Raw genomic sequence first — 24,594 nt, forward strand, 5'->3', positions numbered from 1 at the left:
ATGTGCGGGATATGGCGACGACAATCCATGAACTCATCCGGCCCATCAACAACGTGACAGTTTCCAGAGGTGTTGCGCCGCGGATGTCGGATTTCATGTCATGCATGCCACCTGGATTGGCGCCGCAGGAGATGCGCGGGATATGGCGACGACAATCCATGAACTCATCCGGCCCATCAACAACGTGACAGTTTCCAGAGGTGTTGCGCCGCGGCTGTCGGATTTCATGTCATGCATGCCACCTGGATTGGCGCCGCAGGAGATGTGCGGGATATGGCGACGACAATCCATGAACTCATCCGGCCCATCAACAACGTGACAGTTTCCAGAGGTGTTGCGCCGCGGATGTCGGATTTCATGTCATGCATGCCACCTGGATTGGCGCCGCAGGAGGTGTGCGGGATATGGCGACGACAATCCATGAACTCATCCGGCCCGTCCTGAGCCTGTACAGTAATGCCCATACACTCCACCTCAGGAAGGTGCGCACTGTACCAGGTACATCGCACCATGGCAGTGGCCGCCAATACAGTACCTGAGTGTGGCTGCTGCATTGCCTTGGGTAAGGATGATACTGCAGTAAACAATGTTATATGAGGTGCTCGAGGCGACATCTCTTGTTGCCTCTCATGCGTCTCTCTGTGGCCCTTCCACGGGAACCAGCGCAATCAAGCGACACCGCGCACTGTAGTCATCTCGACGACCAAGATAACTCAGAGGTTGGGTTCGGCCGTTCGAAACGTTCGAAACGTTCCGACTGTATTCCGAACGCAATTTGCCGATATTTTTTATCGTCTTAAACGTGTTTCGCATGTCCGCATTGAACTGGAACGGCCGGGGCAAAATAGACGTGGGATTATGCCTTGGTTTAGCAGATCCCGACGTTGGATGTGCTTGCTCGTTGTGAGGGGCTCAGCTTTAAGATGGCATTCGAAAGTAAGAGTACCTGCTCATTTTGTCTAAAGATCTCCCTTGGAGTCACACAGTCAGCCACGCAGCTTGGAATGCTGAGAATTCAACGATTTACAGTCTCGTTGTTATTGGAAAACACTACCAATCACACCAGGCAAATACCGGGTATTTGATCGGTAGTGGCGATTTCACACGTCCGTGTAAGCTACGGACGCCATTCCCATGCAGTAAGCTACGGACGCCATGCAGTTTGGATGGCAAGAGAAGGCTGGGGCTCTCGAGCAAGATCGCAGTCTGGGGCTCGATAATTCACGTGGTGCCTGTACAGTATTCCAAACGTGGACCACAGGGATGTCGTTGATTGTACGAAAGACCGAACAACTTTGACGTAAGTTCACACGATTAACGCAGCACTCTCTCTCTCTGTCATGCATATCCTCACGAATTGCACACGAGTAACGCACCACTCTCTCTGTCGCGCATATCCTCACTGGGCTAGCAATATCACCACTCTACATATCATGTGGTGTGGTCGACTTATATGACGCTCGGACAGCTACATACCCGTCATGCTGTCCGTTTGGCGGATATTTGGTTTATCCACCCGACGCACTGGCTCTCGATGACGCCACTTGACCTGAATGTGTCCACTCCATATGCAACTTCCATAGGTTAAACGTTTTGGCGTCGTTCAATATTTCACCATGACTATGGTTTTGTAGCGCTCTATTTCACGTTAAATGGTTTAGCGTTGCTAGTTTAAGTAAAACCTTCCACTGACACGTGAAACAGTCCAACCGATGGGTGGGCCATCTTATGTCGGCATGTGATTGGCGGGATGGGATCGTCCGGATAATTATCCGGCTATCTGTCGTGAAGGGTGTCTGATCGGGAGACATTCATTTCTGTTGTCGAACCCATCTACCTTCGTCGTCATGGCAGCGGTGGCTGATGGCTACGTCCAAACTGAAGCGCTACCTCCTGTGCTAGTGCTACATGCTACGGAGGCAGCACCATCCACGCTACAGTTCCTACCCACAGGAAGCAACGGATCCCATGTAGGCCACGACAACAGCATCAACGGCGGTGGGACTGCAGCCAACTCGGACGCAGAGCAGTCGAGCGACCCTGAACCCGACAAAGAGCAAGACTACGAAAACGACATGGATGTAAACGACGAGAACGCGACGCCCGACGACGATGCCCAGGCCAGCGGCGGTGATCGCAAGCCGCGTCGCGAACTACCCCCTGCAACCGTCAAGATCCTCAAAGACTGGATGCTATCCACGGAACACATCAAGCATCCGTACCCCACGGACGACGACAAGAAGAAGTTGCTCGAGACCACCGGCATCAACATGAAGCAGCTCACGAACTGGTTCACAAACGCCCGTAAGCGCATTTGGAAGCCCATGATGCGCCGCGAGCATTCCCGTCAACTCCAGACGTCGCTTGACATCGAAGCCTCGTCTGGTACCGCTGCGTTGCCCGTTGCTACCGATTCCACGGCATCCTACTCGTACCCGATTCCTCTCTTCGTTCATGCACCTAACCAAATACATGTCTAGGCAACCACCATATGACAACCACCACCACCACCACCACCACCGTGGCTACAACGAGTTTGCATATGACCAAGGCCATCACTCCCCACATCCCATGATGGTACATACACCCTACTTTGTCCAGTTCTGTCTCTCCCTGTATGGGTGATGTGTGCCCACATGTATTCCTGGATTACTTTGTCAGCTGGTCTCTCTTATGTCGGCTGTTGTGTATTCATATGTGATTGTTCACAGGAGCGGCGGTTGTCGATGCCGTCATCCTCTGCCGAGTTTGACCCCCGACACCATCCACAGGTCCAGCACCATCACACACCGTCAATGCGTCGCCACCAGCACCCCCTCGCGTCCATCTCGACCCCAGGAGGGTACCATGGCCACCAGGCGTACCCGACCCCATCGACGGCCCCAATGTCGCCTTACGCCCTTCCCCGCATGCTTCCTCCTTCGTCTTCATTCTTCCCACCTCGATGCAGCCGCAGCGCGTCCGAGTCTGTGGCCCATCGCCACGCGCCTCCGTTGTTTGCCATGCCCACTTCCCGATCGTCCACCCAACAACAACCCCCCCCGCCGCCTATTCCCGCTCGACTCGAACGCACCAAAGATGCGCCGTCCCCACCCCAGAAACGAACCCGCCCGTCGTCGACTGGAGACGCGGAAAACGTCGATGATCCAGGCAAGGACACCACCACTAAGCGCCTTCGTCGCAGTGCGCTGTTACCTCCCCATGTCATCAAGGTAGTACACATATAGTATCGTCTTCCTTTTACCCAATATGTGGTTGACTTTTGAATTTTTGCCTAAATCTATCGATTGTGATTCTTTGACTTTTATAAAGATGGTCCCGTATCACACGAATTTCAATCACACACTAATTCGATGTTGAATTCTTCGAAAAGTGATTGATTTGATTGGCTAGTTGATTCATGTTTTGTGTTTTGATTGGTCGATATATCGATTCTCTGCCGATTTGGTTCTTCTGGTCATTGACCACCCAAAAAACACTCAAATTTCGAGTGTTTTTTGGCGATCGATTCGATTGGTCGAAAACGCTTGTGTCGTTGATGATTGGCTACATATTTATTTTTATTTCATTTAACGTGGGACAGCCAATCAAATGTCAAGCCGAGCTTTGTAAAGAATGTGGACATTTTGTAGCAAAGTCATCCTTGTAGCGTACTGATTCGCAACATCACAAGACCTTGTTGACCCATGTATATATTTAATATATATATATATATAGATCCTCAAGGACTGGATGCTATCGCCAGAGCATGTCGAGCACCCGTACCCGACAGATTTGGAGAAGAAGCAGCTGTGCGACGAAACGGGCTTGGATTTGTGCCAATTGAACAACTGGTTTGCCAACAACCGCAAGCGATTGTGGAAGCCCACCATGGCGAATCGGTCCAAAGCATTGTACACGAACGAGGTAACGATATATGCTTGGTACTCTGCAACTTTTATTGTGCTTTCGAGTGAAATTTCATTATTGTGTTGTGGTTTCTCGTTGGAATTTAAATCGATTTGATTGGCTACTTCAGATGAGCTCAAAATTATTAGCCAAAAAAAACCTTCTCAATGAAATTCAACAAATCAGATCGATGGTGGATTGGTTTGGTCGGCGCGATTCGATTGCACCCTCCCTCCCCAAATTTGTATCAAATCGACAATATATTGTGTTTCTTTTACCCCAACATTTGATATTCTTTGCCAAATCTATCCATGTTTGACTTTTGTATGGAAAAATAATGTCACACGAATTTCAATCACACACTAATTCAATGTTGCATTGGTCGAATGTGAGTGGAGTATTTGATTGGCTACTGGATTATTCGTGTTGTGTTGGGTTTTGATTGGTCGATGTATCTATCGATTGTCTGGCGATTTGGTGGTTCTGGTCATACTCGATTGAGCACCCAAATATATACCACTCGAATTTCGAATATATCGACTTGACAATATATATATATATATATTTCTGTTGGGTAGAACATTCGGAATCTCATTTACAAGACGGACCACAACTCGGCGGCTTCGTCGTCCCACCCACCTCCTGCATCGCACCACCCAGCCAACTACCAGACTGCCACGTCAGTCAACAGTGTCACAGGGTTCAAGTCGGAACGAACGTTCCGCGTGAATGCAAACCTAGCTCGACCCCCCGTGGGAGGACCGGACTCTGTTCCGTCGTCGTTCACGTCGTCGCAGAGGTATCCGTTCCCACGGGCCCCAGTGTCACAGGTCACGGGCATGGCCCCTCGAGAAGGGAGGTCGCACACGCTGGACATGGGGCACTTTCGCCGAAATCGCATGAACTTTCAAGATGTGCTCAATGCAACCCCATCGCCTTCAGACTGGAACAACCATCATCCAGATGGAAGCTTTATGCGACGAGGTAGCGGCGGCGGAGGAACGATGACGTTGCCGTCCCTGCACACATCGTCGTCAGCGGCAGCAGCTGGATTTCATGGAGTAAATAACTAGACATATATTGTGCTTTCGAGTGAAATTTCATTGTGTTGTGGCGTATGAATTTAAATCGATTTGATTGGCTACCTCAGATGAGCTCAACATTATTAGCCAATCAAAACCTTCTCAATGAAATTCAACCAATCAGATCGATTGTGGATCGGTTTGGTCGGCGTGATCAAATCGACAATCACGTTTAATGTCACTCTATAACCACGTTTAATGTGGTTATAGAGTGTGCACTACATACAGTAGTAGTGTCCACGTCGTTTAGAGTATGACGTGGCAACATCCAGTCAAGTCGGCATACAAATCTGTCTCCAACTGCGTCTCCAGTCTCGCATGATCTTTGTGCTTGATGCGAAAATACACTTGATACCGGATGTCTACCCATCACCACTTTATTAATATATATATATTTGTCAAGTCGATTCGAAATTGGAGTGTATGCTTCAATCGAATAAACAGAAAACCAGACAATCAATATACGACCAATCAAAACCCAGATCACGAATCAACTAGCCAATCAAATCCGCTCTTGGACCAATTCAACATCGAATTAGTGTGTGACTGAACACTAGTGTGATACTGGACGACCTTTACATACAAAAGCATCAGGACAAAGAATCGATCTATAGATTTGGCGAAAAATCAGCACTAAAGTCCACATTTTGGGTGTAAAAGGACAATAATATATATACATATATATATATATATGCATCATGAAACCACAAGGACGAGTGTAGGTAGTTGCAACGCACGGGGGGAAAAGTTGGGGCCTCCGCGGTGGGCAGTCTTTGGGTGCGCCAACACAACGTCTCCTGGCGAGAGCTTTAGTGCCAGCGGAGGACCGAGGTTCGGCAGATGCTGGCCTTGGCCCCATGCCTTGTCGGCGGCGACGCACGCGCGCAACAGGTCCTCCTTGTCGGTGGGAGACTGCAGCATGTTGTGGAGCGTCCGATGGGTTCGGGGGAAGACGAGGAGGTTGCCGTTTTCAGCAGATGTCGCCGTATCCGACAGCGCAATGCCCACCAAGAGCGAGAATGGATTCCACTTGCCTAGACATGAACAACTATGACATGCTAAAATGAGACAACGTGGGTTACCTTGTCGCATGCCATCGGTGTGCCACTCGTTGCCGAGAGGCTCGTATGGCGCACACAGTTCGGGAAACCGAAGGGCCAGTTGGGCGCCCAGAGGCGGCACCACACACCCCTGACCGACAATGCTCTCGACGGCGGTATGCACAGGCCGATACAAGTCGAGGATCGCTGGGTGGTTGGAGATGTTCCCCGCGAGCTTGGCTGTGCCTTCGACACCTCCATCGATCATCATGCCGGGCTTCCCAAGCTCGTGGTTGATGCGCCGAAGGGCGTCGTGGACGAGGGGCAGCGGCACCGCGCGCGGCAGCACGAGATACCCCTCTCGGCAAAACGATTCGAGTTGGGACGGCGTGAGCGGTGGCAGGTTGCATGCGGTCGCGGAGGAGAGCTGCATGTGTGCGCGAGACGTGACTTCCGACACGACGAACGTGCACGGCGCGCCATTTCCGACGAGGACGTGATCTGGTGTGAGCAGGATGCCACGAGAGGCAGCAGAGGATGACGACACGCCCAAGTACCATCCCTCTGAACCATCCACGTTTAACTTCTTTTGGTTGGCGCACAGTTGAAACGTGAACGTGCTGTTGCTGATGGAATCGACGGGGGTCGCCGCGAAGGCGGCAAACTTGCCGCCGCCGGCGCCCCATGACGTCTCGCCATCATGCTGGGAGACTTTGAGCTTCTCGTACGGGGTGTCTATGTTACAGAGCGTGACGATCTGTCCTGCCTTGTCCTTCTCGACCAGCGCTCTGAACGTCGAGCCAGTCTCGCCATGGGTTATGGTCACCACACTGCCATTAGCCCAAGTTGGTGCCATTTCACTCGAGTGTGAAAGAATGTAGGTTTTACCTTGGGTTCGAGATTATGGCATTTTGGTGTTGGATGATATTTTGAGAGTCGGGTGATGATCAATGTGCGCGAGTTCCAAGCGCTGCAGACGCAGCTCCTGAAGGAAGGCAACGAGCGTTTCGAGCTGCAGGAAGTGAACAAGCAGCTCATGAGTCGCGTGAAGATGCTGGAGCGGGATCTGGCCAAGAAGGAGTACGAGTTGACCGTCGCTGCGGCGGCCAACGCGATCACCACCCAGGACGACATCCACGAGCTCGTCGAGAACAACGTGGCTTTGAAGGAGCAGGTGCGGGCCCTTAAAGGGATGCTGGACGCCATGCAGAGCGTGCCACTACACGCTGGAGATCCGCAGTCCGTGGCGAGGACGACGACAACATCGCAAGACATGACGGACTTTCAAACGGTGCTGGGCAAGTTGACCGCGAAAGAAGAAGAGTTGTCGGCCATTCGCGTGGAATGCCGCATGTGGGAGGAGCAGCTGATGCAGCTCAAGTTTGACCTACAGTCGGAACGATTCCAATCCCAAACGCTAGCTAAAGCCCACCTACAACAGGCCAAGGCAGCATCTTGTTCTGGGAGCAGCGGCAACAAGGACGCGCCGCCGTTGTCGTCGATCAATCCGTTTGGGTTTCCCTCCAACTCGCCGTCCAAACAATCCGCGGAATTACAGCAATACAAGGTATCCCTTGATTGGACATGCACAGGTTCTTTGGTGTTATTGTAGTCGGCAACACTTAGGCGCTAGCGATGCAGCGAGCAGAGTACTGGAAGCTGTCGGAAATGGCCCTGGACCAGGCCAACAGCGAGATTGCGCGGCTCAAGCAAGCGGTAGCGACGCTGGAAGAACGTCATCTTCAGGTACCGTCGTATGTGTCCTACCTTCATGAATTTGGTTGTCGTACACAACGTAGTATGGTGCATTTTTTCACCGAATTTGGACTTGTCATTTTCGCCAATATACACTAGAAATATTCGAATCCATGTAAGCTTGCACACACTATACTTACTATAGATAGATTCGTACATTGATTTTACCCAATCCGGAGCAACTGGGCTGAATCAAAGCGTTTGTATTGGCAGAAATTCGACAGGACGTGATTTGATTGGCTTAGATGCGATTTGACAATAAGCATATAATCACCCAATTGCCGGTGGGGTAGATGGGGGGTGGGAACGCCAGCGACTCGAAACACCAGCATAGTACACATGATCCTCTTCAAAGTGTGGAGGCAGCCGTGGACGAGGCTCGCAAAGAGACCAAACTTGCCCAAGACACCCTTACACAAGCCATGAAAGAACTGGCGCGGCTGCAGGAGCAAGTGCGCGACATGCCGCTGCAGTATACGGTACACTTACACGATATGCCAAACATGAACTCAACCTCCCGAGTCGTGTGTGTAGATTGAAACGAAACGCTTGCGACACCTCGTTCGCGATTTGCAAAGCGACCTCGCGGGTCAAAAGTACATTGCATACATGTGTGACAGTGTGTGGAAACTGAGATATTGTGACTAGGACCGCCGTGGACCAATTGAAAAGCGCTGCGCTGCTCTACAGCCCTCGGAATTCACGTGGCATCGACGTGTCGCGCAAGAAAGCGCCCGGAAATGTCAAACATATTTCGTTTTAACAAAAAATAATCAAGTCCTACATGGACCCAGTCTATTTTTTATACCAGTAGGACAACACGTCGCTATTAAAAGTATACTACTACATCGATATCGGATGTATATCGTTCATGTACAGTCATATACTACCACCGAAGGATGTATATTTAGAATTAATAGAATCGCATGTCCAAAAGTTATATAATATCGTAACGGTGCACTATCATCTTTATAGAAAATATTATATGCAATAATAATCAAATCGATATCGGAACGCCGGTACGATATAATATACTGACGAGCATTCCCAGAGCATATGTACTGCTGCTAGACGAGCTTGGTTAGCATCAACGAGGCCGAATAATATATCTTTATTACTCGGTAATATATCGCACTACTGTATCGTGTACGAATATTTCTTGCTTGTGGTGTTTGGTGAATCACACTAATTTCGGGAACACACTAATTCGATGTTGGTGATGGTTTCCTGCAATCGGATTGGCTCAATTCTTCGGCCAATGATTCTTCTGTACATTGATTTGGTTGTGTCGATAATCATTCTCCATGTCGCTCCAATTTAGAAAAAACACAATAATATATATATATATTACGTGCGCTTGTAATATCAGCCGTGACCTCTTGTGCCAGGTATTAATCACAGTGAGGTGTCCCAGGATATAAAAAGCTGCGAACCCTCTTAAGTTACCATATTTCGAGCGTTGCGTCTGGAGTAGATGCATACTCGGCCTTGAACTTGTCAAACAGGGTCTGCAATGCGTCCACGTACAGCGCATGGTACTTGTCCACGTCTTCTTTCGTAGGAGACGGCGTCAACGGAAGCGCCAGGGGCGGGCCGACCACTGTCACGAGCTTCGCCGACGGATGGGGCATGAAGGGGCACCACCACTGGCCCCAGAACACGACCGTCGGGATCTTGTACTGGTTTAGGAACAACCGCAACGATGCAAAGTATGGTAGCGTCCAGAACGTGTCTTCTTCGCCAAACGTGTAGACGGGGTGGACCTAGTAGTAGTAGTAGTAGTAGTAGTACTAGCCGAGAGAGGAGGATGTAGTACCTTGTACCCGTACTGCAAGCCAAGCTTGATGAACCCTTTGCGGTTCTTGAGAAAGACGCGGTGCTTCTTGTACGTGAAGAGAGATGCTTCTTCGAATCCGCCAGGAAGCAACCCGATGTTCGTCCCTTCCTTGGCCAACATTTCAAAGCTGCTGCGGTTGGCTGGCCCGCCTCCCGCCCAGTACATGATCTGAGCGATCACCGGCAGCACAAAGAGGAGGTCGGTGGCGAGCCATCGCACGGCGCTGTCTTTCCAAGCCGTATGGGCCGCGCCATTCACAGTCCTAATGGAACAGTTCAAACGTGCAGAAGGACGGAACCTGATTGAGTACCAGCCGCACACGAGGACCCCGTGGGGATGGAACGACAAGAGCGACTTGGATTTGGCGGCACATGGCGTCACGCCATCGTCGAACACGAGTTTCTGGCCTTGGAAGTATGGAACGGAGTCTTTGTTGAACCACCGAACGCAGTCGCAGAACCGTGTCCACGTTCCCCACGGAAGCAGGTACAGCGCGCCGCCGTAGACCCCATAGAAGAGCGCCAGGGGCACACGAGACGGTGGGTAGATGGCAAGAGCAGCAAGAGAAGCGATGAAGAAGCCGATGGAGCCAAGCCACGACGAGTAGAAGAGGAATAGCCCCATCGTCGCACGCCATTCTGACTTTGGACCAACGACTTCACCCATGCGTTGTTCGATGGATTTGAAGTGTGGGAATCGTAATGGATTGTTTCTACAAAATGACGTTAAACGATTGCATTGGAAGATGTGAAAGAAATGACCAATGGAAATATATAACGTACCTACGTTAAACTAGAGATATTGTTGACGCGAAAAGTAGATGTAGGAATCAAACAACAACGAAAACGAAGCATGGAATATCTAGGTTAATACGAGGTATTCCGAGAAATATATTATTCAGCATTTAAATTATATAATTCCATTCTATTTTTCTTATTTCGAGATCACAACTGGAAAATGAATTCAAGATTAAAATGTCATTTTTTTATCCGGAGGATTCCATTGTGCACTTCCGCATTCAACATGGCAACTGACACGACCACGGAAGTCCCAGAAGAAGTCGTCGATGGCAACAGCAGATGCTTCCGCTTCCGTGGATGGAAGGTAGAGACGCAGAAGAAAGCCGCGCTTAGTACCGTCGGACGCACACACCTGAGTGAAGCGTGCGAACTGCCCCACATTCCACTGCCCGAAATCGTGTTTGGCGACAACTACCTTCGGCTCACGCATGAACCATCAGGATGGACTGTGTCGTTCAATGCCCACGATGCATTGATGACTTGGGCGCAACACCAACGACAGGACGCTCACAGCACGTTGACATCGTACGACGTCATGTACTCGTGCGAGTATGAAGGTTCGATCGCTGAGATCAACCAGAACGGCCATCATCCGACTAGCACGATCGAGCCAACGCACGATGACATTCCACTGGAGAAGCTGCGAGAGCACACCGCGATCTTGTTCTATGACCACGTATCCCTCTTCGAAGGTAATGTGATGATGTACCATATCGAATTCATCGTTGACTTCCATTGTTGTTCATAGACGACATCCGCGACCTGGGGGAGGTCGAGCTGTCGGTGAAAATTGTACGAGCCCATACATCCCTTGAGCTAGTACCTTGCCTTACATCATCCTTCTAGCGCGTGATGCCGTTCGGGTTCCTTGTCCTTTGTAGGTACTTTGCTCGCCTCGATGAAAAGGTATACTGTATTTCACTCGAGTTCATGAGGTGGCTGTGACGACGGACGAGTTAGGAGATCAAGTTGCAAGATGCCCGCTATTACCACGAGTTTGGCTCGTCTATCGTTCTCGGGGACTTTGAAGCGCGCGCCATGTCGGCCGCGGACCTGCGCCGCGTACGTTCGTTTCGACCCCTCCTTCCATGTCCTCATGCTTCGTTGTAGGTCTATTTCGCCAACCAAAAGAAACATGTACGACAAATCTGCTCCATTATTCCCATTATCCTGATACCGTGTCGCAGACGACGTTGGAGCAGCAGGACCAGCAGCCCGCATGGTTCATTCCCACGGCAGACATTTTGTACGCCAACTCAACTCCGATCAAGCAATCGGCGTACAAAATTGGCCTCCAAGTTGCCCCTCCAAACATAGCAACATCGTAACCAACGTACTATTGAAGCCCAAACGACATTAGGCTGTACTTGGCCAGTAGAATGAACAGCGTAGTGACTCCCCCATGGTCGAATAGAATCGATTCTGTTCTCTTAACGAGATCCACAAAGATATGTGGGTCCACAGTAACGTCAAGTAACCTACCCACAGTCAGCAACTTGCCAAGCAACGCCATCAAAGACCCACTTACTTCCCGAGTGAACCTTGTGTATACCATCAAGATAGCCAAAACCCATCTCTAGCTGGTTCATTGAAGTCTTACCTTGTAGTAATATATAAAAAATATAATAGAAACGACTTGATTTCAATGGTGATGACGCACCAAAGGTGCTATGCTCCGATAATCCATCATGGGATCACTACCCTCGAGGGGGATGAGCTTCCTGGTCAATGAAGATACAAGTACGCGCAATGGGGATGGACAAAGCATACTTACTACCTCGGCGCCGAGAATCCTTCTTGCGCAATATCCACCAAATCGCACGTTCCTCCAAGAACCCGACGAACAGCCGCGACCCGCAAGTGTATGGCATCCAGCACTCTCCCGTGCACCCACCTTGGGAGTAGCAAGAACTTGGAACATCACCTCCACAATTGCAACGACACCGAGAATATATATATATATCGTCAACTATAGAATATATATATATCCTCATCGAACGTAATGTATATTTCGGACGTGTGTGTATGTACTTGTAGATTCAACACGACACATGTGCCCTTGGTCGGCAAGATAGGCGTATAGTCGTCATGCTCAACCTCATGCGATTGCACGAGAACTTTCACATGAAGCCACGCAAGTTCGCCCTTTTCGTGCTCCACTATGCTCAATTGATGCAGCTAAGTACCGGTAGTATATCAGTCATAACACAATATGTACTACATCAAAAGTGCCACATATTAAACCACCGTCTAAACGGAACGTGTTCTACTACCAAGTACTACTGGTAGTACTTCGAAGTACTTGTTACAGTAAGGTAGCTGGTAAGTTCTATTAATAGCTTTTCAGAATTCCCAGTGTCACATGAGAATTTCAGATCTTCCAGCACATTAACTTAACAACCCACCGAGCTCAAGCTCGTCTCGAAAAATGAGCGGGGCGGCGTTCGAGCCGTTTACCGGCGTCGTCCTCGCGTCACTTGTGAACACCGCACACAAGTGCCAAGTGTTCAGTCAAGTGGGTCAACACTGCCTCGTGACAATCTCGACTAAACAATCTTTCTATTCTCACGGGCCTGTGGGGGCGAACGTGGACTGGTACGTCCATAGACGATATGTGTGTTTCTGGCTAGTGGAGCTAAGCGGTTGCCACCCCTTGACTTGAGGTGTCGACGGCAGCAGGAGACGTCACATCAATCAGACCATAGACCGAGCAAAGCCTCGTCGCCGCCACAACGACCGGCTTGGCAACGTACGTGGACTCTTGGACATCGAATGTCCGCATTCAACTACCACCGACTCGGAGGTTGGCTGACCGTCTGAGAAACGACAGGACGCAGCTTCAAGCAAGCTGATCGCCGCAATGAGATTTGCCAGATACTGGGCCAATGAACGCAACGACCAGACCACTGGGCCCCCACGATCGCCGCACGTTCTAAAACATCTATCGAGCTAATACATATATATCCGTACTAAACTTTGATGTCATGGTTACTATACGTATAGTCCTACTTATTCATCGTAAGAAATATTTGATATATTTTCTAAATAACTTGATAAATATTGTTTTGAATGTATAAGTAAATGTATATTTATATTATTATTTCTAAAAAATATAAATACACTTCTTAAATTTTTACGACCTTGTCCCAGTACTCCTTGCAAACTCGAAAAATTTAGGGTGCGACTATCATTTCTTTACGGACTGTACTAGTATCCGTACTAACTTAAATGTTTATGTCATGCCTACTATACGTATAGTACTACTTAATCATCGTAAGAAATATTTGATATATTTTCCAAATAACTTATTAAATAATGTTTTGATTTAGAAGTAAATTCAAAACAATATATTATTTTTTTCAAAAAATATATAAATACACTTTTTTAAAATTTTACGACCTTGTCCCAGCATTGCACTAACGTTACTGTACTACTCGAAGTATTAATATTATCCAACTATTCGTTGATAGCACACACGACTTCTACTATTAATACAGTAGTACAGTACTACACTTGGCGTATTCTGATTTTCAAAAGCTCAAACTAGTATGGGAATATGTATATTGCGTAGATTATTCAACGCTTCTAAACCTGAACTACTGTACCCTGGTCGCGCCCCTACTAGTTAGTATGTGATCTAGGTGGTGCGCCACACCACGTCCACCTCGTCCGTCCGGAACCTACATCCCCCATCAACACTGGTTTTGAATCCTGTCCTTGGTGTAAAGTACCGCTGGGTGCACGTGCAGTCAACGAGGGGCGTGGGGCCGACCGATTGGAACTGGAGGGCGCCGGCTTGAGCGATCATGGCGCCGTTGTCAATGCAGTAGCGGTGGTCCATCGCGCAGACGCTGCCGCCGCGATCTGCGGCCATCAGCTCCATCATCTCCTGGAGCCGCTTGTTGCATCCGACGCCGCCGACGATCAGCACCTGGCTCTGCCCGCAATGCGCCATCGCGCGTTCCGTGATCTCGACCTAAGTACGACTCAAGTTAGTTTATACTATTCACAATATGGGGACTGAGGGGGGGAGGATACCAGCATGGCAAAGATGGTTTCCTGCAGCGAATAGCACAGGTCAGCTTTGGTGCATTCACCTGTGGCCAGCTTCTGCCTATAGGAACGTTAGTTGGAGTAACTAAACGTGATGCATACTAACTACTGTACCTGGCTTCCTTTTCAATAAACGACAACAGACCCGAGAACGACACGTCCATTCCTTTCACGACATATGGCAGTTCAATGTACTTGGTGCCGCTATATTTAAAATTGATCAAAAATGGTGAAAATATGAGACAGGGTGCAAACAATAGGCGAAAAAAAAGTGAAAATACAAAGCGTACGATTTCGCGAGTTGCTCGATGTTGTAGCCCGGACTCGGGTCGTTTGACAGGTTTAACACCCGCGCTAGGCAAGCGATACGAGTGAGAGAATCCATTAGAATAGATGGGGCATCATTGTGTTGTACCAAAGCGATCGAGGCAGTTGCCCACGGCGATGTCGATGGTCTCGCCAAATATGCGGTATTTTTGCGTGCTGTACGAGATCACTTGCGTGTTGCCGCCACTCACGTATAGCACGACGGGGTCGTCGCTCTTGGTCACAGCGCGCCCCATCTCAATGTGGCCCACGCAATGGTTGACCGCCACAAGTGGTTTCTTCCACAGCAGCGACAGCATGCGGGCGCCGACGGCGGCGGAACGAAGGGGCGCACCCATGCCGGGTCCCTTTGTGTAGCAGATGCAGTGCAACTGGGACGGTTTGATCTTGGCTTGCGTGAGAGCTAGACGCACGAGCGGCGCAAAGTGAACCTGGTGGTGCCACGCTGTCTCGCGCGGCAAGAAGCCCTGGCCTGCCGGAGGAATGTACGTCTTCCGCGGGTTGCTGAGGATCTCGCAGCTACCGTCGGGATGGAGGATCAGCACTCCCACGCCGAGCTTATTCGCGCTGCCTTCAATCCCCAACGCATACACAGGGCCTGTCTTCACGCCGCCAGTCATGTTCGCGAAAGGTGCCGCCAAATCGAAAGCATCCATTGAAGGGATTGGTTCAAATGGTTTTGCATTTTGTCCAATCAAAAACTTATCCACTGTTTTAAATTGCCTTATTGATGAATTCGAAACCGTGCGAATTGACAGTTACTCCTCGTAGATCATAGCAGAAACGGACAACGGCGCGGCGATTCCTTGCGTGACCACATATGACGGCCAGATGAATGCATGTGACAGCAACGAGTCATTGCTGGGGATGGTCCAGGACATGGCCAGCCGACTCAAGCAGAAGCATATGGACGTCGAAGCTGTCGGGTGTCTCGAGCAAGGGTTGTGGCTCAAGTGGCGACTGCTGGGGCCACAGGTGCTCCTTCTTTTAAGTCATTACGTTGCTCGGTCACTCAACGATGGCCTTAGCATGCGGACGTCCATCGGTCATTGCAGGAGGTTGTTGCCTTGTACAACCAGCACGCCATGGAGCAGCTAAGCGCGAACGACGTCGACAGGTGCCTCGAGCTGCTACAAAAAGCAGACCGGTTGGCATCATCGGACAAGTTCACATACACTGAATCCCTGCGCATTCTCACGTACAACAACCTCGGCTGTTGCTATCGACGGTACCTTCGCAACACCTCAAGGTACCAATAATGACCTGGCTCCAATAGGCTGAATAAGTTACCCAAAGCACTCAAGTACCTCGACGCTGCAGCCGCCATCGGCGCCGAGACCACTCACGTGAAGAACTTGTCCATTACGTACCTCAACCTGTGTGCGATCCACTCGCAGATGGGGCGGTACGTTGCTGACAGCATCGTGGCTTAGCAATCGTGCCAACTTCATAAACACAATCATATGATGAATCTCCTAACATATACATGAGTAGGCACGACACAGCACTGGAGCATGCCCAGTCTGCCATCTTCCACGCCCAAGAGGAGCTCGTCGTGGAGAAAGTGGAGGCAGACGACGACGACGAAACAAAGGATCTGCTGGACACCCCCACGACGACCGAGGAAAAGATTGTTGGATTGGCCATAGCCTACCACAACATGGGCGTGGAGCTCGAACACAACGAAAAGGCCGACGCCAGCTTGCAAGTACGGAAAGTTATTACCTTCGTGGTGTTGAATCTGTTAGTGTAGTGGTATAAGAAAGCGCTGCAATTGATTTTCAAGTACAAAACATCCAACCCAGAATTGTGGCACACGTTCAAAGCTACGTTTGACGCGGCAAAACAGGTATGACATTTGAACCGTGTGTGTTTATTTGACTGGTGGTGGCTACTTGTAGAAATCTCACCGCGCCACGCACGTATCGCCAACAAAGCCATCGGCAGCCCACATCACAACCAGGGCATCTCGATCGTCAGTTAGTCACCCGTCGTTTTCATTCGAGTACGTTAAACCTTCTTAAATCAATAGATTAGTCTCATGCACATTCAATCCTGTCCGTTTCTGATAGACATTCCCGGATTGCAACGGGTACCTCCACGATTACGACTCCAACGCCCCCCGGAAATCGAAAACCACATCGACAGCAAGTCCAGCCAAGTACCTCCAAGACATCGTACGGGGCTGCCCAACAAGTATACAACAAGCCATCGAAGCCTCCCATGACGGCAGCGCGGCCCACGTCCGCTCGCCCCCGAACGGCCGCCCCAAAGGCAACCGCATCCGCCTTGCACAATACCGACCATTCCTCTCGCCTTCCCCTCTCCATCGCAACCTCTCCGCCAAAACGAACCCCCATATCGACTTTGCCGTCGCGAGCCCCCCCCTCCAAACTCTATCGGACTCGTCCTCCGACAGCCAAACCAGTGGATCCCCCCAAGATCGCCCCCACATTTGCCCATCTTCGACCCAAAAGCGCCCGGCCATCGCAACGTCTTCGCCATGCAGTTCAAGCCTCCCGAAGTCCCGTAAACAACGACGATGACGACGTGGTCGAAGTGTTTGACGACGACGAAGACGAGGAGGATGTGTTGCAAGTGTTTGACACAGTACAACGAGTGGACGTCCGACGCCCGATCAAACCAACCCCACCTGTTCCGTGTACATTCGATGCAGTGGCTGTCGTGAAGGAGGACGTTCCAGTAGTAGTCCCCGAACGCGTCTCACACGTGGCCTACTTGAAGCAACTCAAGCATTCCATTGATGCAAATGTATCGCCCACGGCATGTGTGGACATTACACGCCGCCACAAGCTGGCAATGGACGTGCAGCGTGTGCGGCGGGTGGCATCCGTGCGGCTACAAGCGCTGTGCAGAGGCCACTTGGTCCGTCTGCGCTCGGCGGTCGCCCAGAAACAGCGCGATGCACAACATGCCAAGGAGCTCGAAGCGGCCCGGCAATTGCAAGCTCGCCTTCGGGGGGGAGGAGACCGGCATTTGTGTCTCATGACCACGCGAATGGACATGGAGGTGGCTAGGATACACGTCACGGCGGCCACGCGAATGCAAGCGGTGTGGCGGGGGTCTAGAAAGAGAAGACGAAGGTGTACCCATGATCAGCCTACATCTTGGAGCCTAGACTTGGCATGTAGCCGCACGACAGGGCAAAGTCAGGTGATGGATGATAGAGCTGACATTGAGTCTACGACGGCTCTTGCTACGACGGGAGACATCACGACAGACAAAGCTAAAGTAGCGTTGGAACGACGGAGGTTGCTGGATGCCACTGTGCAAAGAGAGCGGTTACGACAAGAAGCAAGTCGACTAGAGGCAGAGCGGAAGCTAGTGGAAGAGGCCACGAAAGCTGAAACCACGCGGCTTGAGCTTGAAGCGATCAAACTCGAGGCAGACAAGCGCAAGCTACGCGAACTGGCGGAACACCAGCGTGAAGAAGCAATAAGGCAAGCACAGGCTAGGCGTCAACTGGAGGAAGCTGCACGGGCAGACGAATCAGCAAGACAGCGTGAGATAGAGCTGGAAATAGCCAAATTCGAAGCCCTGCGCAAAGAGACGGCACGTTTGGAAGAGGAGAGACTTAGGCAAGCCAAGGCTTATGCTGAAGCTGAACAACGGCGCTTGGCAGAACTCGCCCGACTTGAGGCAGAAAGAAGAGTGACGCTCGAAGGCGAGATGAAACGCGAGCAAGAGGAACGAAGACTGGGCGAAGCTACGGCCAAAGCAAAAGCAGAAGCGGACGAGGCTGAACAGCGGCGGCGGCAGCTGGACAAAGTTATGAAGGCTGAACAATTGGAAGCACAACGACTGCAGGTGGAGCTAACGGCCATAGCTGAAGTCGAACGGATCCGTAAACTTGAAGCACGCACTTTGGAGATGGAAAGGGAGCGAGGGGATGACGCGGTCAAGGTCGAAGCAGCAGCAGCAGCACGCCAAGAAGCTGACCGACGACGACAAGAGGAAGTTGCAAACGCCGAGCAAAGAAAGAAAGAAAGTCGGTTAAATCAAGTCGCTGCTGAACTGAAAGCAGAAAGACTCAGCCAAGAATTCAAGGCAGAAGTAGTAGTTGGACGGCAAGAAGATGCGAAAGCCGAAATGTTGCGGCTCAATGAAGCGGTGAAGTTACAAGCTGAAAGGCTGCGGATGGATGAACTACTAGCCAAAGCTGAAGCCGACCAAGTCCGGTTGAACAAACTAGCTAACGAAGAAATATGGCATCAAGACGCCACCATCATCAACGAAGCGTCACGGCAAAAAACAATCGAGTTGGACAAGGTAGCCAAAGCGGAAACCGACAGGATACGACAAGCTGCTAAAGTGGAACCTGAACGACTGGAACGAGAGGCAGAGAGGTGTCGGGTAGACGAGATTGCTCGGCATGCTGAACAAGCGTTGTGTGCAGTTCAAACCAGGGCGTTGGCCGCTGGGGTGATACAAGGTCCGTGATACAGTAGTTCTAACGAGTGTATGGGCTTAGGGTGTTTGTGATGTGTAGGGGTGTACAAGGGAGCTGCGGTGCGAACGTCTGCGATGGTGCAATTCGCACGAAAACTGTGTCGCAGCTACATTGTTCAACTTCACGTGAACACGGAATTGAACCATGCGGTTCGTAGAATTGACACTTTTCATCTAGCCTTTCTCATTTTTCGTGCAGCTAGCGATCGAGTCTTGTGTGATCGAAAGCGCCGTGCTCATCCAGAAGCGTGTGCGCGGCATGCTCTGTCGCATTCAGCTTGACGCTGCAAAGGAGAGTAAAACTCTATCAACTTCGTCATCACCCCATTTTGCACCACCGGACGCTACGACTGGGGGCTCGACGAAATCACTGTCACACAGCTACGGTGAATCGACGTTTTCTAGCCAGTCATCCGACACACCACCACTTGACAAGCACCCCGTTGTAGCCAGCCTGGTTAGCACCTTACCCGCCAACGTTGACGCCTTGTATTAATTTCGCCTCGGTATTGGTGTAGGCATCAACGGGTGACAGATCGTTCCCATCACCTACAAAGCCATCGAGTTCCATCAACCCGGTAGATGACGCCGTGCGAAGCCATGTCGAGTTCCTAGCTGCCACCGCCATTCAAAGCATCGTCCGTGGCCACCAGAGCCGACTGCTCGCCCTCGCCAGCCATGCTGGCTTTGACGCTGCCGCCAGAAGGATCCAACGGATAGTTCGGTGGAAAACACAAGCAGTTCAAGCGAAAGCCAAACGAGGGCAGTTGAAAGAGTTGCTGCGAGCGGAGAACGTTGCTCGACAGGCACAAGCAACGACCGTAGCAACTCAAACACGACAAGTGCGAGAATTGGCCGCTGGCGTCATTCAAGGTACCAACACTGGTCAAAAGAAGTCAATTTTAAACGTTTGTGGTTTGAAGGCGTGTACAAGGGAGCTGCGGTACGAACGTCTGAGATGACGCAATTCGCACGCAAACTGTGTCGCAGCTACATCGTCCAACTTCACGTGAACACGGAATTGAACCACGCGGTTAGTAAAAAGCTGGCACTTTTCGTCGAGACTTTCTCATCGGTCTTTGTGTAGCTAGCGATCGAGTCTTGTGTGATCGAAAGCGCCATGCTCATCCAGAAGCATGTGCGCGGCATGCTCTGTCGCATTCAGCTTGACGCTGCAAACGAGAGTAAAACTCCACCAACTTCGACACTTCGCCTTTCACCACCACACACCCTAGTACATGACCTACCAAAATAAATCAGAACCAAATTGCGAGAAAGTTTGTACTAATATATTCGTCATTTTTATTTATTCCATTAATATGTTCTAGTATTTTTCAACTTTGGCTCCATTTTTCATTTACAAGTTGTGATATGTGTAGCTTTCAGTGGCGGACAAGTCCACCACTCGCTCAACTCCATCAAGTTCCATCGATCTGCCAGGCGGCGCCATGCGAAGACATGTCGAGTCCCTAGCTGCCACCGCCATACAAAGCATCGTCCGTGGCCGTCAGAGTCGACTGCTCGCCCTCGCCACTCGTGCTGGCTTTGACGCTGCCGCCAGAAGGATCCAACGGATAGTCTTGTTGCACCAGTTGCGGAATCGAATAGCAGCCGGTCGTTGTGTGTCGAGCGCGAGCGCGATGGCCGAGGGCAGGGACCTGTTGTGGGCTACTACTACTGACCATCCACAGAGTTTGAATCAGGCCAGCACAACCAGCCACGACATCGCCGTCCATCATGTGGCTGCGTCTGTGATTCAAGGTATGTACACAGTCATCGATCCCATAAGATAGATTCATCACGAAGCTATGATAACATATCAAAATCGTCTACTTCTGGACCATCAACTCATGGTAACGTGGATGCGTAGCGGCAGTGGTGAAAGCGTCGCATCGTCGTCGGCAAGATGACAACCTCGAACTCGACACGGCTAACCGACTGGCACGGGCGTGCTTAGATGCTGGCAAGTGTCGTTCTGTGGATTCCTACGAACAAACGATAGCCAGTCGACTCGGTCAAGCCGCCTGCTTTGTACCCATGGAAATGAAATCAATGGACCAAGATGACGATCTGAATATGGCCCAGCGACTGGCACATGCGTGTGTGACACTGTTGGCGGGCAAGCACGTACGAATCTCTGTGCCAATCAAACAAAGCAGCCAAAACGCGTTGGTCGACACGACTGTGCACACCGTCGCAGCTACTTTTATTCAAGCAGCTGTCAAGGGATTCCTAGTTCGACTACATCAACCACGTGCTGCTTTAGATAGCTCAAGACACATCTCATCAACCAACGAGGCCGTCGTTGCGCCCGACCTTTTGATCTGCGCCATAGACTACTCCGATGACATCGCCGCCGTCCGCCCCTTGGACGAGCCCGGGGGTGTTGGTGACTTCAACAACGTATCAAATGCCAGGATAGATGACGTCCTGCCAGAGGCGTCGCCCGTGTCGTCATCGTCGTCGGGGCGGCTGCTGCATCAGTACAGCCAAAGCTCGTTTATATGTGACACGGTACGACCCCTACTTCGTCCTGCCATGATACAGTAATAGGATCTTACATCGTGGTAGAAACCTGCGAGCTCCACCAGCCCATCGGTGCACAGTGACAGCAGCCATCCATTGCTTCCGGTAATACACTTTTCTTTGTACGTTGTAGCTCATTTCGTGAGTGTGTAGGCGGCCATATCCCACACATCGCTTCTCTCATCCCATGCCAGCCAAGCGTCGTTTTACTCCGACCACGATGTACAGCATTTGCGTGTTTGACGTTCACTGTTGACCAATCACTGGACAGGGACCAATGGAGGACGCCTTGACGCCACTCCTTCACACACAGTTCCGAGCTTTCGTGCAGACCGCGTCGCCACCTCCGACAAACGACCTGGATGTCCAGGACATGCTGGCGCTCGGCCTCTCGTTCGAGTCGTTCATGGAAGCGTTCGAGAGCGCGTATGACGACATCGGCGTCGCGGCGGCCGCGGATGCGCTGCGGGTCCTCGCGCATGAAGATGGCAAGTGGAAGACCAAGGCGGCATTGCACCAAGTGGCGACTCTGATGCAAGCCAAGGCGTGCGATCCAGACATTTGGACAGAAGAAGTGAACGCGTGCTGTATGTGGCTACTGAAGGAACTCCTCGCCAACTAGTTCAACTGTGATTGTGCCCTTAATTTATACCCTCCCTCGGGGCAGCCATTGTGTGTGATAAAGCGAGGAAAGTGAAGCGAAGGCACTCGCAATAATCTCTGGCGGGTAACAACGATGAAACGTCCAATATGAGGTGGCCACCAAACTACCCAAGTGCTAAATGCTTGGTTCTGGCAAATAAAATATGCGATGACGTTGACTGCTTTTAAAAACTACAACTACTCTCAACGGACCAGGAGTAGTACAATGACCAACCTGTCACGAATCCAAATTTCTGAGCCATGCGATATTGAACGACTTGGCACTACTATGGAGTAACTACTATTCTTCACCAAACACGTTATGCATGTCAGGTGTATGCTAGTGTGCTTAGCCATGACGAATAGCACTAGTCCCATCATGTACAGCGGGAACAGCACCCACGATGACGGCGTCATGAATTGCTTGGATGTGCCGCGGGCCCACGGCGCAGCACCCGCCGACGAGGGAAGCGCCGAGACGGATCCACTCCTGGACATGCTCGAGGTACTCGGTCGGGGACAAGTCGGTGCGGAAAGACTGGGGACTGGCACCCTCCATGACCCATCCGTCAGGGACGGGCGTGAGGGCATTGGCATACGCTCCAATCCGAAACTCAAACGAAGACGATATGAGTGATCGTAAGGCAATTGTGACGGCTTCCGGCTCGCAGCAGTTGAAAAGTACCCCGACAACCACTGGATGCGCCATGGATTGCAACATGGCCAAAGCATCTGCGACAGTTTCACCGCTGCGAAGGACGCCGTCGCCCCTCAACGTGAACGACACAAGCACGGGCTTGCCGAGATGCTGGACCCCTGTCAGGGCGTTGCGAGCTTCGGCGATCGAGGACATGGTTTCCGCCAAAAAAAGGTCCACATATGGACTCAATGACTCCCCAATGACTGTGTACAAGGGAATGGCATCGGTGGCGGGGAGCACGAGGTCGTGGCGGTAACTCTCCGACAACGGAGGCAGCGACCCACACACTTTCCTAGGACTGTTCCAAGTCGATGAGTTGATGGCATCTCGCGCGAGCTGTCCAGCAACCTTGACGTAATTGGGAATGTCCTCGGGCGAAAAGTGGCCCGCTGGCGTCACCATGTAATTGTTTGTCGTGATGTACGTCGCTCCAGCCAGAAGGTACGATCGATGGACGTCGACGACTGTGCCGTGGAACTCGTCATGGGTCAATGCATATGCCGACCATGTCTTGCGGTCGTCTGGGACCCCAAGGCGGAACAACTCTTCGCCAGTGCCGCCGTCAAGGAGCTCAACTTGCTGTGGCATGAGAGCAAATGTATCTCGTTGAAGAAACGCGGCTTTGATTGGCGAAATAATGACCAATCATGTATAAGTAACCCTGAATATTATCCAATCAAATCTTTGTATCATATAGAAATAAGAAACGTCGATGTATAAACTGTTAGAGGAACACAAAAACACACACTTTCGCTTCACCACTGCCACCATCGACGCCACCATGCCGAGGCTGAGCGAAGCAGACGAGGCCGTGTTGGCAAAGGACCGGGAGGAGCACCCCGAGTGCACGCATTCCACCACCATATCGTCGTCGTGCCGGAGCATCAATGGAGATCGCCAGTGCGAGACCCTCCGCCGAATCTTTCGGAAATGCCCTGGTCGACAACCCGCGTTGATCTTGGACGTGAAAGACCAAACGCAAGACAACTCTGTCGAAGCAAACACGGATTCAGACTCGCATGATGCAGTTCTGGATCCGTTCCAGCTGTTCCGTAGCCGAGGCGGAATCCAGCATGACGACGGTGGAATGTCGCCATTCCGCGGCGGATTCATGGGCCAGCCACCGCACCCGTTTGAGAGCATGGACGATATCATGCAGGAAATGTTGCGTCCATTTGGATTCGGAAGCTTTGGGTTTGGTCCAAGCGACAACGATGACAACGGAGTGCACGCTCCGTACCGTCAACCACATCAGGCACCACCGCCACATCATAGTTATTCGAGAAAACCTCCAACGGGCTCGAAGGCACCATCGAGGAAGAAAGACATGTTTGACGGATTCGACGGGCATGTTGAAGAGATTTAAGCTGCACAACATGGATTCATTCAATATACAATAGAGTGTTCGATCGGTGCAGTTCGATCGTGACCTGTGGTCCATCACCATGCTTGCAGTAGTGCCTCTTGCATGCGA

At 51.0% G+C, this 24,594-nt stretch overlaps 11 protein-coding genes across 15 annotated transcripts in view; 6 read left to right on the top strand and 5 right to left on the bottom strand.

Annotated features, from left to right (window-relative positions):
- The window catches only part of H257_04804 (hypothetical protein), an 831-nt gene extending 146 nt beyond the window's left edge, over nt 1-685 (bottom strand). Inside the window, exon 1 of the mRNA XM_009829432.1 lies at nt 112-685. Within this exon, the coding sequence (XP_009827734.1) occupies nt 225-614 (390 nt within the window). The 5' untranslated portion in view covers nt 615-685 and the 3' untranslated portion in view covers nt 112-224. The remainder of the gene's footprint in view (nt 1-111) is intronic.
- Nucleotides 686-1,815: 1,130 nt separating this feature from the next.
- On the top strand, nt 1,816-5,079 carry H257_04805. Of its 2 annotated transcripts, XM_009829433.1 has the most exons (5): nt 1,816-2,431; nt 2,481-2,577; nt 2,712-3,212; nt 3,718-3,906; nt 4,467-5,079. In XM_009829433.1, the coding sequence occupies exons 1-5, from the start codon at nt 1,848-1,850 to the stop codon at nt 4,959-4,961; spliced, it is 1,866 nt and encodes a 621-aa protein (XP_009827735.1). In that variant the 5' UTR covers nt 1,816-1,847; the 3' UTR covers nt 4,962-5,079. The 2 variants fall into 2 exon arrangements, with proteins under 2 accessions (XP_009827735.1, XP_009827736.1); XM_009829434.1 differs by having other exon boundaries at nt 1,816-2,577.
- An 18-nt stretch (nt 5,080-5,097) lies between these two features.
- Nucleotides 5,098-6,876, bottom strand: H257_04806. 2 transcript variants are annotated; one of them, XM_009829435.1, is made up of 3 exons: nt 6,053-6,876; nt 5,708-6,004; nt 5,098-5,332 (listed from the first exon to the last, which is right to left on the bottom strand). In XM_009829435.1, exons 1-3 carry the CDS (start codon nt 6,864-6,866, stop codon nt 5,217-5,219), a joined length of 1,227 nt encoding a protein of 408 aa, XP_009827737.1. In that variant the 5' UTR covers nt 6,867-6,876; the 3' UTR covers nt 5,098-5,216. The 2 variants fall into 2 exon arrangements, with proteins under 2 accessions (XP_009827737.1, XP_009827738.1); XM_009829436.1 differs by lacking the exon at nt 5,098-5,332 and having other exon boundaries at nt 5,638-6,004.
- A 57-nt stretch (nt 6,877-6,933) lies between these two features.
- H257_04807 (hypothetical protein) lies at nt 6,934-8,563 on the top strand. The gene is made up of 5 exons (XM_009829437.1): nt 6,934-7,577; nt 7,637-7,756; nt 8,059-8,244; nt 8,300-8,361; nt 8,414-8,563. Exons 1-5 carry the CDS (start codon nt 6,954-6,956, stop codon nt 8,526-8,528), a joined length of 1,107 nt encoding a protein of 368 aa, XP_009827739.1. The 5' UTR covers nt 6,934-6,953; the 3' UTR covers nt 8,529-8,563.
- Nucleotides 8,564-9,084: 521 nt separating this feature from the next.
- H257_04808 (hypothetical protein) lies at nt 9,085-10,289 on the bottom strand. Its single transcript, XM_009829438.1, has 3 exons — nt 9,913-10,289; nt 9,582-9,864; nt 9,085-9,528 (listed from the first exon to the last, which is right to left on the bottom strand). The coding sequence occupies exons 1-3, from the start codon at nt 10,266-10,268 to the stop codon at nt 9,208-9,210; spliced, it is 960 nt and encodes a 319-aa protein (XP_009827740.1). The 5' UTR covers nt 10,269-10,289; the 3' UTR covers nt 9,085-9,207.
- Nucleotides 10,290-10,594: 305 nt separating this feature from the next.
- Nucleotides 10,595-11,970, top strand: H257_04809. Of its 2 annotated transcripts, XM_009829440.1 has the most exons (6): nt 10,595-11,094; nt 11,151-11,194; nt 11,249-11,308; nt 11,363-11,464; nt 11,513-11,539; nt 11,590-11,970. In XM_009829440.1, the coding sequence occupies exons 1-6, from the start codon at nt 10,626-10,628 to the stop codon at nt 11,728-11,730; spliced, it is 843 nt and encodes a 280-aa protein (XP_009827742.1). In that variant the 5' UTR covers nt 10,595-10,625; the 3' UTR covers nt 11,731-11,970. The 2 variants fall into 2 exon arrangements, with proteins under 2 accessions (XP_009827742.1, XP_009827741.1); XM_009829439.1 differs by having other exon boundaries at nt 10,599-11,094; nt 11,513-11,888.
- An 860-nt stretch (nt 11,971-12,830) lies between these two features.
- Nucleotides 12,831-13,214, top strand: H257_04810 (hypothetical protein; the record flags this gene model as incomplete). Its single annotated transcript, XM_009829441.1, has 2 exons — nt 12,831-12,997; nt 13,082-13,214. The coding sequence occupies 2 exons, from the start codon at nt 12,831-12,833 to the stop codon at nt 13,212-13,214; spliced, it is 300 nt and encodes a 99-aa protein (XP_009827743.1).
- Nucleotides 13,215-13,951: 737 nt separating this feature from the next.
- H257_04811 lies at nt 13,952-15,423 on the bottom strand. Of its 2 annotated transcripts, XM_009829443.1 has the most exons (6): nt 14,871-15,423; nt 14,746-14,809; nt 14,570-14,659; nt 14,441-14,516; nt 14,134-14,378; nt 13,952-14,082 (listed from the first exon to the last, which is right to left on the bottom strand). In XM_009829443.1, exons 1-6 carry the CDS (start codon nt 15,400-15,402, stop codon nt 14,040-14,042), a joined length of 1,050 nt encoding a protein of 349 aa, XP_009827745.1. In that variant the 5' UTR covers nt 15,403-15,423; the 3' UTR covers nt 13,952-14,039. The 2 variants fall into 2 exon arrangements, with proteins under 2 accessions (XP_009827745.1, XP_009827744.1); XM_009829442.1 differs by having other exon boundaries at nt 13,952-14,378.
- Nucleotides 15,424-15,546: 123 nt separating this feature from the next.
- On the top strand, nt 15,547-22,653 carry H257_04812 (hypothetical protein). The gene is made up of 17 exons (XM_009829444.1): nt 15,547-15,757; nt 15,811-16,010; nt 16,059-16,187; nt 16,277-16,490; nt 16,536-16,631; nt 16,684-16,787; nt 16,855-19,235; nt 19,293-19,402; nt 19,452-19,709; nt 19,771-20,125; nt 20,176-20,285; nt 20,340-20,486; nt 20,632-21,013; nt 21,123-21,766; nt 21,824-21,883; nt 21,932-22,000; nt 22,050-22,653. Exons 1-17 carry the CDS (start codon nt 15,614-15,616, stop codon nt 22,398-22,400), a joined length of 5,754 nt encoding a protein of 1,917 aa, XP_009827746.1. The 5' UTR covers nt 15,547-15,613; the 3' UTR covers nt 22,401-22,653.
- Nucleotides 22,575-23,708, bottom strand: H257_04813 (hypothetical protein; the record flags this gene model as incomplete). The annotated part of the gene is made up of 1 exon (XM_009829445.1): nt 22,575-23,708. The coding sequence occupies one exon, from the start codon at nt 23,706-23,708 to the stop codon at nt 22,770-22,772; it is 939 nt and encodes a 312-aa protein (XP_009827747.1). The 3' UTR covers nt 22,575-22,769.
- A 147-nt stretch (nt 23,709-23,855) lies between these two features.
- Nucleotides 23,856-24,519, top strand: H257_04814 (hypothetical protein). Its single transcript, XM_009829446.1, has one exon. The coding sequence runs from the start codon at nt 23,902-23,904 to the stop codon at nt 24,484-24,486; it is 585 nt and encodes a 194-aa protein (XP_009827748.1). The 5' UTR covers nt 23,856-23,901; the 3' UTR covers nt 24,487-24,519.
- Nucleotides 24,520-24,594: the final 75 nt, after the last annotated feature.

The sequence above is a fragment of the Aphanomyces astaci genome (assembly GCF_000520075.1).
Source record: "Aphanomyces astaci strain APO3 unplaced genomic scaffold supercont1.8, whole genome shotgun sequence".
In the NCBI taxonomy this organism is placed as follows: domain Eukaryota; phylum Oomycota; class Saprolegniomycetes; order Saprolegniales; family Verrucalvaceae; genus Aphanomyces; species Aphanomyces astaci.